The sequence below is a fragment of the Physeter macrocephalus genome, chromosome 19 (genome assembly GCF_002837175.3).
Source record: "Physeter macrocephalus isolate SW-GA chromosome 19, ASM283717v5, whole genome shotgun sequence".
In the NCBI taxonomy this organism is placed as follows: domain Eukaryota; kingdom Metazoa; phylum Chordata; class Mammalia; order Artiodactyla; family Physeteridae; genus Physeter; species Physeter macrocephalus.
The window spans coordinates 23,149,242-23,163,500 of NC_041232.1; the positions used below are offsets into that span (position 1 = coordinate 23,149,242).

The following is a 14,259-nucleotide window of genomic DNA, read 5'->3' on the forward strand; positions in this document are numbered from 1 at the left end:
GCGGACTCTCAACCACTGTGCCACCAGGGAAGCCCTAAAAAATATTTTTGATCTGTAGTTGATTGAATCTGTGGATGTGGAACCTGTGGATAAGGAGGACTTCCTGTACATGGACTCATAGAATATGTCCTGTCATGTGACTGGCTCCTACCTCTCAGTATACTTCTGAAATTCATCCAGGCTTTTTTTAATATTTTTGATCTGTAGTTGGTTGAATCTGTGGATGTGGAACCTGTGGATAAGGAGGACTTCCTGTACATGGACTCATAGAATATGTCCTGTCATGTGACTGGCTCCTACCTCTCAGTATACTTCTGAAATTCATCCAGGCTTTTTTTGCATGCTGCACAGCTTGTGGGATTTTAGTTCCCCGACCAGGGATTGAACCTGGGCCCTCGGCAGTGAGAGCGCAGAGTCCTAACCACTGGACCGCCAGGGAATTCCTTATCCACGTTTTTTCATGCATCAGGAGATAGTTCCTTTTCATTGCCATGTAGTATTCCATTGCTAAAATGTAGCACAGTTTTTAATCCACTCTCCAGCTGATACACATTTGGGTTATTTCCAGCTTGGGCTATTATGGAAAAAGCAAAATTATGGATTCAGAAAAGAGACAAGTGGTTGTCTGGAATTAGGGAAGAAGTGGGGATTCATGGCAAATGGGTCAAAAGGGACTTTTTCTGCTGATGGAAGTGTTCTTAAACTAGATGGTATGATGGCTGGACAAAAAAATAAATTTTCTAAAACTCATTTAACTGCACACTTAAAATGGGTTAAGTTTAAGGTATATGATTTATAACAAAACCTGTTTTTTTTTTTTGAAAAAAGAGCTCTAGGTAGGAATATAAAGTCCCATGCCCTTATTGCTAATTTCTCTATGTCTCAGTTCAAGTACCATTCCTAAGAAGTGAAAGTCCACCAGGCTAACTGCTGACAAAATCAATCACCAGGGTTAAAAGACTAAAAAGTTACCAAAGAAACTCCTTGAACCGGCACACAGCATGGAAGATGAGGGCTGTCAGAGAAAGGTGCATTTAAAAATGATAGCAAATCCAAAACATGGACACTTAAAATAAGACATCCCATCCAAAAGAACAATAATCAGAGTGAAATTTTTAGAACATAAGAAACAAGGTGATGCTTTTCACAGTTGGACAGTAAATAAAGCTTCTCTGGATGGATCCCATAATTTTTCTTTTGTTTCTTTTTTTAATGTTCCATGAAATACTATTATCTTTCTAAACTGCTCCCCAGGCCTTCAAGAAATAGATGATCCAATTACAGCATTTACTTCAGCAAGCTAAGCACACCAGGGAAATCTGGGGATTTCGAGATGCTTGGTAGGGTGCCGACAGCAAAGGACTGTCGTACAGGATGAAGGCACAGATCAGACTGGAACTTGGCCCTCACTCTCAAAAATATCTGAGGTATGCGGAAATCTGTGCACCTTTTTTTTTGCAGCGGAGACTTACCAAAACAAATATGACTACAACAGCTCATGAGCCTTTTAAAATTAAAATAATTTTATATTTTGCATGGTGCATATAGATTATGCATACATATGTAATTATAAATACAGACATGTATATAGGTAAGTTATAGATATGGATATATATGTAAATACAGAGACAGAGATAAAGATAAAGAGATATATAAATACCAATTTATATAGATACAGATGTGTTTTTTCCTGTAGGACTTTTATTGATAATGTTTTCCATGTTTGGAAGGAAGGACCCTAAGGGCTATGTATCCATGGCTGTAAACACACACATACACACACACTTGTGCACACACACACACATTCACTGAAGTTTCAAGTTCAGAAATTTGCACGAAGACAAATATTAGCCCATGGTTTTCTTGATGGGATGGTCACATGTCACATCAGATATTTCTGCTACTGCAGACATTTTTGGTCATTCCAATGAATGAAGATGCTTTGTGAAATCACAAGCCCAGGGCAACTCAACATTAGCCATGATCTATGACCCTGGAGAGTGTTTATGAAGTATTCTGATGAACACCATCAAGTGGCATCATATAATTATTGTCACTATTAGGTTATTATTTATGCTGCATCGGTGTAGCTCTAGCAGAAAAAACAGTCGGTGTTTTTTATTACAGCGCCCTGGAGAGCCTATCCAAAGCAAAGGCAATTTCCCCAGTAAAGATGTGCAGCGGTAACTCACTGCTGTAACCCGCTGAAAGTGGGTGTTAAATAATTTAATTCTAAATTTGGTAGTCTACTTGGAAATGGGAGATGTTAAATACCAAATATATGGATGTAATAAAAGTAAAGCAACACAAAGGTAAACTAAGGCAAACCTCACACTTCCCCGTGAGACTGCCTAATGGGATTGTATGCGTGTCAGGAAGTGGAAAATGAGTCAGCCGGAGGTATGATTTCACAGGGAACTGGGCTCATAACTCTCCTTCCCTGTACTGCCATGTGCTTGAAGGATCACCGCTCCCTCTCCTAGTCTATATGTTTCTAATGGGAGTGATACAAATAAGCTTACGTTTCCTGGGACACAACTCAACTGCTATTTTAGGAAGATCTTAAAGCTCTCTCTTCCAGGATGCCTGCGAGACATATCCATGCACACTTTCTTTCCTCTGGGTTGTCTTTCAAATGCTGGTCTTTTAAGTAGCAGCCATGTCTCATCCCGTTTATGTCTGTATTATGTCAGCATTTTTCTGTGGGTCTCTTTTTAGAATTACTAGAGTGGTATCATACTGTACCTGTTATTATTCAAGTTTCCCACTCCCCTGAACGTTACATTTTCAAGTCAAACTGAGACAGAATGGGACCTGGGACCTGGGACCCTCTGCTGCACTGCTTGCACCTGGACAAACCTCTCCTTCAGCCGCAAAATACAAAGAAACTATAAGGGACTAAAAATAACTGCTCACATGAGCAGTTGGGGCAAATTATGGACAAAAAGATACAAGAAGACCAAAACCCCAACTGCCACTTCTGAAGGGCCAGGAGCAAAAGCCATGCCCCCCTGCACTCAACACCACGAGAGGGGTGGGCAAAACACCTAAGCCACGCCTCTGCCCCAACCCCTGGTCCCACGGCTACCCTCACCCCAGAGAAGGAACAAGCTCGCCCCCCCTCAAGGAGTGAACAAGGGAACCTGTCCCTCCTTCTCGCTCCCCACTGCTGCAGCAGGGGCCCCAATACAGCCTCTCCTGTATCTCTTATCAATTTCTGTTCATTAAGGAAGGCTAAGAACCCTAGCTGATAACAAATTAATGTTGATAAACATTAATTACTACATGTAGGCAATTCTCCATAATTGCTGCATAAGTTTCAATTATAGGAATGTATCATTTTCAAATCAATTCACCTTTTGATGGATATTCAGGTTGCTTTCAACAGTTAGCTATTTTTTTAAAATGCAGGAATGAACAGTCTTGTACACATCCCTCCATATCCATGGCTAAGCTTTCATCTGGAGGAGAGGTACCTAGACCTGTCATTTTAGGGTCACGCGGATGCATGTTCTAAAAGTCAGTGGCCAGTAGGTCCTTGTTGGTTATCTATTTAATATATAGTAGTGTGTATACTTTAATCCCAAACTCTTAATTTATCCCTCCCCCTCCCCTTTGGTAACCGTAAATTTGTTTCCTGTGTCTGTAAGGATCTACTGTATAGCACAGGGAATATCCTGTAATATCAATATCTTGTAATAACCTATAATGGAAGAGGATGTAAAAAAAAGAATATAAATATTTATATATATGTATAACTTTGCTGTGTACCTGAAACTAACACAACATTGTAAATCAACTATATTTCAATAAATTTTTTTTAAAAAGTCAATAGCCAGATATTGGTAAGTATCTCTCCAAGGAGGACAAACCATTTTATAATTCCTCCAACAGTGTATGAGGATTCTGTGTTCTCCCTTATTCTCAGAAAAACATTTTATTATTTGCATCTCTTTTTCTGCCAATACAATTAGGAGAAATGATACCTTGCTGTATTGGAAGCAATACCTTTGTCTGTTGTATCCGTAATGCAGAAGTTATGAAAACAAACTTGAATGGAAATGCTTCTGACAAATTCTAAATGTAAAGACAATCTTAAAAAATGACACAAATAAACTTATTTACAAAACAGAAACAGACTCACAGACTTAGAAAACAAAGGGGAAAGGTGGGGGGAGAGATAAATTAGGAGTTTGGGATTAACATATACACACTACTAGATATAAAGTAGATAATCAACAAGGACCTACTGTATAGCACAGGAAACGCTACTCAAGTCTGTAATAACCTATATGGGAAAACAATCTGAAAAAGAATAGATACATGTATATGTATAACCGAATCACTGTGCTGTACACCTGAAACTAACACATTGTAAATCAACTAGACTCCAATATAAAATATAAAAAAAGAATAAAGACAATGGGGAACCTTTGTTCACACTTGATACAGACGCCATGTACAACTAATGTAATTCATCTGGTACTTTGAGAAATTGTCAGTTAGGCTATGGAAACAAAGGATAATCTTTCATATCTAGGAGGACTTGGGTATGTGTGCTGCATATACTATGTAGTCATATTCACAATTTAAGGACAATTAATAGATGGGTTTTCTTGAACTGATGTTCTTGATTGATTATTTCAAAGTTTGTCTGTTCACATGTAGGCTTATATAAGAGTCTCACAAAAGGTCCAGCGAAGGCTGACATTGTTAGGGCCGATGGTACAGAACAGGATGTTTTACCTCTTGTTCCCTCTCTGGTGAAATGTGAGATGGCTAGCATAAAAATGAGAAATGAATATTAGATTTCCTGAATCTTACACCCATTCTCCTACTCTTTGTGAAGGCATTATCTTTCAGATGGTAATATGAATGACTATTATAATCCATAAGAGCCAATGATAAGGATACTGAAAGCATTTAAGGCATCAAAAAAAATCCCACTCCCACAGGAAAGACATAACATTTTGATAACTTTATACCATTGTCTCAGGTTTTGTTGTTATTAAACTCAGGTTCTGGATGTCAGTAGAGCTGAACTGTCTTGCCGAAGACAGATTGCTAGAAAATACCTCTGATCAAATTATTATATTAATTAAAAACCTCAAGATCTTTTTTTTCCCATCACTTGATCTGTTATCCTGAAACAGTCAAGCAGCAGTAATTTGCGATCATTAAAAGTGCTTTCTGGGCTTCCCTGGTGGCGCAGTGGTTGAGAGTCCGCCCGCCGATGCAGGGCGCGCGGGTTCGCGCCCGGGTCCGGGAGGGTCCCGCGTGCCGCGGGGCGGCTGGGCCCGTGGGCCATGGCCGCTGAGCCTGCGCTCCGCAACGGGAGAGGCCGCGGCAGTGAGAGGCCCAAACACCGAAAAAAAAAAAAAAAAAAAAGTGCTTTCTAAAGCAAAACCGAACATTTTTAAACAATCCGTAATATCTCCATTACGAGTAATTTTTGCCCAGAACAACAACCAAAAAAAGGCCAGAACCTTCTGGCTTCAAATTTGGACAAGTCAGCAGATGAATTAAGCATCCTAAAATTGTCAGTATGCCACTCAGCAATGACAAGGACAGATGTCCAGACTCTATTAAACAATTTTCCCAGCCACGCTGCATTATAACTTTTTTTGTTTGTTTTCCATATCTTATCTTTTCCTAATTAAAAAAAAAATCTATGTTCACTATGGGACGTTTCAAAAATACCTACTGAGTGAGTGAAGGGGAGACATACTGAGTCAATGAAACACAAGTAATATCGCCATCATAGACAACAGCCTGATTGGATATCTTCTAAATTTTCCCTGTCCTATATTTATTGATAAACAAAATTGGTATTATCTCGTAGGCCCTTTTGTAATCAACTGATTTTCATAACAGATTTATCAAGATATTATTCATATGCTATAAAAGTCACCATTTTAATGTTTACCGTCCAGTGGTTTTTAGTTGAACAACCATCAGCACTATTTAATTTTAGAATATTTTTATCACTTCCGAAAGAAACCTCATATTCATGAACAGAATCTCTCCATTTTCCCCTCCCCAGGCAACCACTAAGCTACTACTGTGTCTAAAAATTTGCCTCTTCTGGACATCATGTATAAATGGAATCATACAACGTATGGTCTTTTTTGCCTGGTTTATTTTACGTAGTACCATGTTTTCAAGGTTCATCTATGTTGTAGCATCTATCAGCACTTCTCCCTTTTTTTATTGCCAAATAATATTCCATTGCATGGATAGATCACGTGTTTGCCCACTCATCCAAAAATAATATATATATATATATATATATATATATATATATGACAAATGCTGCTGTGAACTTGTGTGTTCATATGTGTGGACATTTGCTTTCAGTTCTCTTAGGTGTAGAATGAGTAGCGCTGAATCGTATGGTAACCAGGTAATCTCCAGCTGTTCCTGTGGTCATTCTTTCTATATACTCTTGCTTGACTGGTTTTCAGGTGTTTCTCTTTCTTATTCTCTCTTCTGAAGGTTCTCTTTCTCCTAAAGTTTTCTCTCAAGTTCACTGATTTCATTTTCTACAGCAGCAAATCCAACAGACATTGAGTTTCTCGCCCCATCTTTATCTCCCATGGCTTCTTCTCCTTGCTGGCTTCCTCTGTCTTTGATGATGCCACGCTTATTTTGAATCTGAGACCACTGATCAATGCTTAAAATCATCTCTATTTCATGCACAAAGTCCTGTCTTTGTCTCTGACTTTTAAGAGTTTTCCCCAAAATACTTACGGTGATATTTTCATATGCCTGTGGGTTTTCTGCCTGTTTGGGTATCTGCTCCAAAGGTGTGTTCCTCACCCAGTAACGGCCTTTTATTGTTACTGGTCCAGAGAGGAAATCTTGCTGGCTTTGACATGTCCATGCTCACCTGTACCAGCACCTACTGGTGATATTAGGAGATAGGCTTGATTTTTTCTTTTAATGCCTGGGTCTCCTCCACTCACATTCCTGGTCCTTTTCTTTTTCATGCACAATTAAGATTGGCAATCTTTTCATCCTCCTTCAACCCAGTCCCGCAGTTTTCACAAACACTTCTCCATGTTTCTAACATACACATGATAACTTTTCTTATTTATTTATTTATTTATTTAATTGGAGTATAGTGATTTATAATGGTGTGTTAGTTTCTGGTGTACAGCAAAGTGATTCAGATATATATGAATATGGTTTATTACAGGATATTTAATATATTAAATGTACTTAACAAGCATGGGCAACATCCTGATTGAATATTTTCTAAATTTTCCCTGTCCCGTATTTACTGATAAACAAAATTGTTATTATCTCTTTTTCATTATGGTTTATGACAGGATTTAATATATTGATAGTTCCCTGTGCTATACAGTAGGACCTTGTTGTTTATCTACTTTAAATATAATAGTTTGTTTTGTATGTACTAGTTTGTAATCATAACTTTTCCAGTGCATTGCTAACGTGGATCTTCACACCCTTATTATATTTCACTGGAAATTTCCATGGGAACCTGGTAGAATGAAGGAAATAGTTAGGTACCATGCTCTTTCCATCATCCTATTGGAAATCCCACAACATTTACTCTTTACAGATTTCTGAGATCCAGGTTTCTGGTTCCCCAACCTATCCAGTTTGCTTTTCTCTTTGGAGCAGAAAACTGATTCTGAGTTAAGTATTCTCTGCTGCCTGTAATACAAGATGTTTCTCACTTCCCTCTGAAGTCTGGTGTGTGGCCGTGTGATTAAGTCCTGACCAGTGAGAGGCAGGAGAGTATTGGGGGTTGGCATGCGTTTCTAGAAAAGTCCCTTAAAAGGAACTGATCCAGTGGTGAACGCTCTTTTCTGTCAGCTTTCTTTAGCCTGCAATGCAGATGTGATGACTGGCGCTCCAGCAGCCATATTAATCTATGAGGATAAAAGCCACGCATTAATATGGTGTTAAGGAAAGATAGGTGCCTGGGACCCTGAGAGTACTGAGGAGTTGCCATGCCAGCCATGGCCTGCCTACATCAGGGCTTCTTCTATGTGACAGAGAAATAAACTTTTACTTTAAGTCACTTTAGTTTGTTAAGTCACTCTTATCAAATGATCAAACCTAATCCTAACAAATGTATTATGAGATGGATTTATCATGCCAGCATACATTTTTCTGAACATACAGTCATGATTGTAATCTTACCTCTGTATACTTTAAATATCACTTTTTATTTATGGCACCTCATGTTACTACTTAAGCTGTATTCGTTTTAAAATGAAACATGTTGTAATGGGGAAAAACAAATCTGCATCCATATTGTATCTCTTTCTTTTACTTTAACCTCTGTATTCTATTGCTTTTGCTACAAGTTAAGAATTTGCCTAGAACCTGAAATATACAAGATAGCCCATTCTCAAGGCTCTGACCTTTAAAGGTATATCACTTTTCCACTGGTATAGAGATAAAAAGTTGCAGAACAGAGTGTAAGGTTTACAGAAACATGCACAGCTGGCAAGAACAAAGGATTCCAGCACCAAGAAGTTCCCAACGACCAGCCACACCCCTCCCCTTTTAGTATAAAAGAAAGCTGAATTCTAACTCGGGTTAAGATGGTTCTTTGGGACACTAGTCCACTGTCTCCTCCGTCTGCTGGCTTTCCGAATAAAGTCACTATCCCTTTCCCCAACAACCCGTCTGTCAATTTACTGGCCTGTCGTGCGTCTGTCAATTTACTGGCCTGTCGTGTGGCGAGCGGTGCGAGCTTGAACTCGGTAACAAAATTACCTATAAATAGATGGAAAAGCAGTATAGTATGAAGGATTATAAACAGATAATTATGAAAAAGGATTAAATCAAACTACGTACTCTTGCTTGTCTACATTCTATTAACAAAGGATAGAGATTTTATAGACTTACTAGCCCCTAAAAGAGAAGAATCTCTCTTCAATCAGTAGTCTTTCTGAAGAACTGGAAAACACGTATGTTTCTGTCATTCAAGTTTATTTGACTCCATTTCTTTGTACCACCTAAAACCATTTAAATAGCAACTGTGGCAAACTTTGGAAAACACTCATCTGTGCAGAGGAGAGCAAAGAAGTAACAAGTACATGACTTTTGTTACCCATTTATCTAAGTTTACATAGTGCTCTAACAGTCAGCAAGACTCAGAACATGTCAACTGGAATTTGATGGATGGAGCAGAACTAGTTATCCTCCTTCTGTTCCATAATATTTCCTGGCAATGCTTAGTCAAAACAGATCTGATAGCTGTGGTAACATTCATATGTTAATACTGTGATGATAAGGCTTTCAAAAACCAAAGTTCTTCAAAAAACAAAGGATGCATTTCAACTTAGATAAGAATCTTCACTCACTCCTGTTGAGTTCATCACTAGCACAAATGTCTCCTTAATCCATAAAATTACACCTGTCACAGGGACTTAACTTCCTTAAGGCAACTTCACAGTCCATGGTGAATTATTAGCAATACACAATCCATGACTCTCAAGCTCCTTAAGGCTCCCTTTTTTGCATCCCGATCATCTGCTTCTGACTTTTAAGAATAACTGAAAGTCAAAGAGAGTGTGGGAAGAATGGATAAAGCAAAACAGCTTCTGAAGCAAAACCTACTAATGTGAAAACATCCACTCCATAATACGTTCTCCAATTATCCTTCAAGGAAGAGAGAAACAGACCTTCTCCTGGTCCGTTCGCTATCCCAAAGACTGGAGCATGATTCTTCTGCATTTAATTCCATAAAGACAGAAGTGAAATAAAAAATTTTGAAGTGAGGATAAAAGTTGAACATAGAAATAAATATATCGCATTCAAAAAAGTCTATTTTAACTGTATACATGAAAATAAATGGTAATACATGCACATAGTAAAAAAAAAAAAATCAGAGGCCAAATGGCTCGCAGTAAAAAGTAATTTAGGTTCAGCATCCTCTCCCAACTTGCCAGCTCCTCCCAGTAGAAACCACAGCTACCAGTCCCTCTGCTGAAAAAGTATTCTTTTCTGGGTTTTCCCCAAATGGGGCATCAATATAGATGCTGTTTGTACACCTTACTTTTTTGAACAGGTGTATCAGAGGCCATTCAATACATGTACGTACAGATTTGCATCATTATACATAGAGTAACAGAGATATAGTCTAATTCTAGAACATCACTAAACAAATATTTATTGAGAGACTCATGTGTCCCAGATGCTGCCGTAGGAACTGGAAACAGCTACCAACCAGACCGACACGGTTCCCCAACTAAAAGAGCTTGCATTCCACAGCTTCCTCATTAAGCAAAGCCTTCCTGGCTGCAGTGTAAGAACTGGATTCCACAAAAAGAGAATAAACCTCTGCATCATCATAACATACGTGAGTACATAAATCACATTAAAATGTACATGTGTATATAGGCATATATTTAAACACCTGTATCATATATATGTTCTGTACACACCAACTATGTATACATATACTATATATATACTATGTATACATATATGATGTATTACAAAGACACATAATGTACTGTATATGCACATATAGTATTCTATATATACACGTACACGTGTATATTACATAGACATACATGTGTGTTTGTGTATGTCTGTGTGTGTACATCTGCTTCTTCCGTCATCTAGACCCACAGCAGGAAATAGAAAACTGACTTCAGGGGATTCCCTGGTGGCGCAGTGGTTGAGAGTCCGCCTGCCGATGCAGGGGACGCGGGTTCGCGCCCCGGTCCGGGAGGATCCCACATGCCGCGGAGCGGCTGGGCCCGTGAGCCGTGGCCGCGGAGCCTGCGCGTCCGGAGCCTGTGCTCCGCGATGGGAGAGGCCGCGGCAGGGAGAGGCCCGCGTACCAAAAAAAAAAAAGAAAAAAGAAAAAAAAAAGAAAACTGACTTCAGAATCTACAAAGGGATAAGGAATATTCTCCATAGTGCATGGCATGCTGATGCCAGACCTTCGAAGGACTAGGTTGATAGTCCATTCAGGGAATTTGTTTCTTAAAGAAGACACTGTTACAGATGAAAGGAGAAAAAAAATGAAAAGGACCACACATATGTATGATTTGATATGTTCTAGAGCTGTTGATTTTTTGTTTCATTTAAGGAAGTGTTAAAACCCCTTGGGAGGGCTTCCCTGGTGGCGCAGTGGTTGCGCGTCCGCCTGCCGATGCAGGGGAACCGGGTTCGCGCCCCGGTCTGGGAGGATCCCACGTGCCCCGGAGAGGCTGGGCCCGTGAGCCGTGGCCGCTGAGCCTGCGCGTCCGGAGCCTGTGCTCCGCAACGGGAGAGGCCACAACAGAGGGAGGCCCGCATACCGCAAAAACAAACAAACAAACAAAAAAAAACCCTTGGGAGTGCCTGCCTTATTTGATCCATAAAAAGGCAGCTTACACTTTATACCTTAATGGGGATGAACTGCCCTTGGAAAGTTTCCTTATTTCTCCATGCCCAAGATGAACTGAATGAATACTTAGCCAGAAATTTAATAAAATGTTTCAAAACGGTTCAAATCTCTCTGCATTTCATACGCAACACTACAATCACTGCTACTCCCACTAATCCGCAGAGTAAATGGCAAGAAGAAACGAGGGAAAATCAGCTCATTGCGTGAGACTTCTCCCAAATCCCCCCACTCTTTCTGGTGAAGAATAGTAAAATATCTATCCATCTATCATCTATCTATCATCTATCTATCTATATCCATCTCGTCTACCTATCTATCATTATCTATCTACCGAGCTACCTACCTATCTGCCTATCTATCTATCCTTCCTAATTTTTGCTAACTTCGCAACACACAGGAAACCTTTCATGGAGGTGGCATCTTATTTCCCAAATCATATCACTGGCACAGACACCTCTGGAAGTGAGTTTTGTAAGCTCAGGAAGGTACTCCGTGTGGCACAGCATTACTATGTAAACATCTGGGGCAGAACTCAGATACAGACTTCTTCTTTTCCCCTCTCATCTGCTCTACAAGCAAATCTTCAAGAAAGACATCTTGAAATACTGGTCACGAAAGGAAAGTCACAGGCCAGAGCTTGACAGATGATAACCCGGATCCCAGAGCACCCACGTGAAACAGAGGAGCACAGAGCAAAATTCACATCACATCTCCTCCAAACTGGCCTCCAGTGCTCTTTGGAAATAAACCCCCCCAGAGCAGAATAGCCATCGGCTGAGATGCATGACCTCCATATTAGAATAAATAATGCAAAATAAATACTTTCCAAACATCGAGCCATAAAGTTCAAAAAGCTGACTCCTGAAATAATGCTACATACCTAGGATTGGTGCATTCATAATTATTTCAACTGACAGCAACATAAAGAGCAAAAATCAACCAACCTAAAAGTGGCGAAAACAGGTGACCAGATCAGAAATATTTTGGAGCCACAAATGAGGTTTCAGGAGACAGAAATAAATCAAGAACCACTGAGTTTCTAAGTCTCTCCCCAGCTGTGAACAGACTGTTTCTACTTTGGTGGGTATCAGAGACAGAGTCACAATTCCCTGTAATTCCACAGCAGATCATTCACAGGTCCATCAGAAAATCCCGGCACAAAATGCAATCCACGCATTCTATTTAAATCGACATGGCAAATGTGAAAGGCACCTCTGTGTGCCGCAAGATCTACAAGCTCTGGGTGTTTTGTTTTGTTTTACAACGAACTCTTGTTTGAAACACTTGCACAATGGGCCATTTTATCAGAACTGCCCGGACTTTTCGGTTTTACCTAATCATATGGATTAGAAAGAGGCCGTGCTGCACTGGAACGTCATTTCGAGATAAATTCCATTTGCATGGAGTGGTCCCTGCAGGTGACCCGGAGCTGTGCTGGGATTCTAAGTAGGTCTACTGTGAACAACAGCCCACCTTTTCCCGAGTGAAGGATTCTATCCATCTCACCTGGAAGCACTAATAATACAGACGACGCACCCCAAGTGCACACCGCGGTTCAAGGGGTTGTCAGCAAGTTTGGGAAAAAGGAGGCCACCGCTGCAGCTAATCTGAACCTACGGCAGGCCACTGGGACTCACCTGTTTTCCGAGCCAGCCGATTTCTTCTGACAAACGATGACAGCTGGTGTGTACTTCCCAGCATAATCCGTGCTCTTCTTAACCTCCCACACGGAAGGGCTGCTGGCTCTCACCCCAATGATGTTCATGCCTTTCATCACCTTTACCCTGTTGGGAGACAGCAAATGCACAGCTGAGACGGCTCTGGGGCATCCCCGGGTTACCGCTGCTTCTGGGGACGCAGTGCACTTAATGGCCCATTGTCGCCTGCCAGGTGTAAGCTCATGTTTAAAGCATTTAATCACACATTGGCAATCACCTTCCAATCCATCTGCCCTAATTTTCCCCCCAGTCATTCCTTCCTTTAACAGAGGAGCTAGGAACAGTACAGTACACTGACACAGGCAAGCATCAGTCATGTAAAGAAACAGAGTAACGCTGTGCTAGCGGAAGGCTTTACTTTTGAGAAAATCAACTGAATACCCTCAGACTGTTAAAATGAAATAGAAAAAGGAAATTCATTAACACTGCAAAAGCAGAATTAAAAATAACAATGCACATTCACTGAATGCCTTTTCCACGCCAGGCACTGATGGACCGTTCCTCTGTATTATCTCATCTAATTTCCCAAGCCACGTTCCAAGTTCAAAGGTGGGGAGGGGCTGCAGCTCAGACAGGTTCGGGAATCACGACGGTTCATAGCAAAACACAGGTGCTGAGAGGTGCACAGATGCGCCTGACGTCTACGCTTGTGGTCCCCCCACGACATCGTCATCATCACTGTCACATCGCCAGGACCACCATCCCATCATCATCACTATCACAACAAACCAGGCGCTCTTCTGAGTTCCTGGCAGTTTCATCTCATTTCACTCTCACACACGCCCTGTGAGGTACCATTTTAAATTTCACTGACCAGCTGAGCAAACGGGGGGATCAGGCGGCAGGTGACCCAGGATTTGGAACGGCTCCCAACCACAGTGCCGGTCCAACCAGGCTCAGTGCTTTCCTTGGCATCACATAAAATTTCCTGGTGCTGGGCTTCCCTGGTGGCGCAGCGGTTGAGAGTCCGCCTGCTGATGCAGGGGACGCGGGTTCGTGCCCCGGTCCGGGAGGATCCCACATGCCGCGGAGCGGCTGGGCCCGTGAGCCGTGGCCGCTGCGCCTGCGCGTCCGGAGCCTGTGCTCCGCGACGGGAGGGGCCACAACAGGGAGAGGCCCGCGTACCGCAAAAAAAAAAAAAAAAAAAAAAAAGAGAGA

The 14,259-nt window shown here is 41.0% G+C and overlaps 1 protein-coding gene across 1 annotated transcript in view; it reads right to left on the reverse strand.

The window, feature by feature from the left end:
• TMEM132D (transmembrane protein 132D) overlaps nt 1-14,259 on the reverse strand; it is a 752,033-nt gene that overhangs the window by 398,825 nt on the left and 338,949 nt on the right. The window contains 1 exon segment of the mRNA XM_055080563.1: nt 13,021-13,167. Coding sequence (XP_054936538.1) covers nt 13,021-13,167 — 147 coding nt within the window.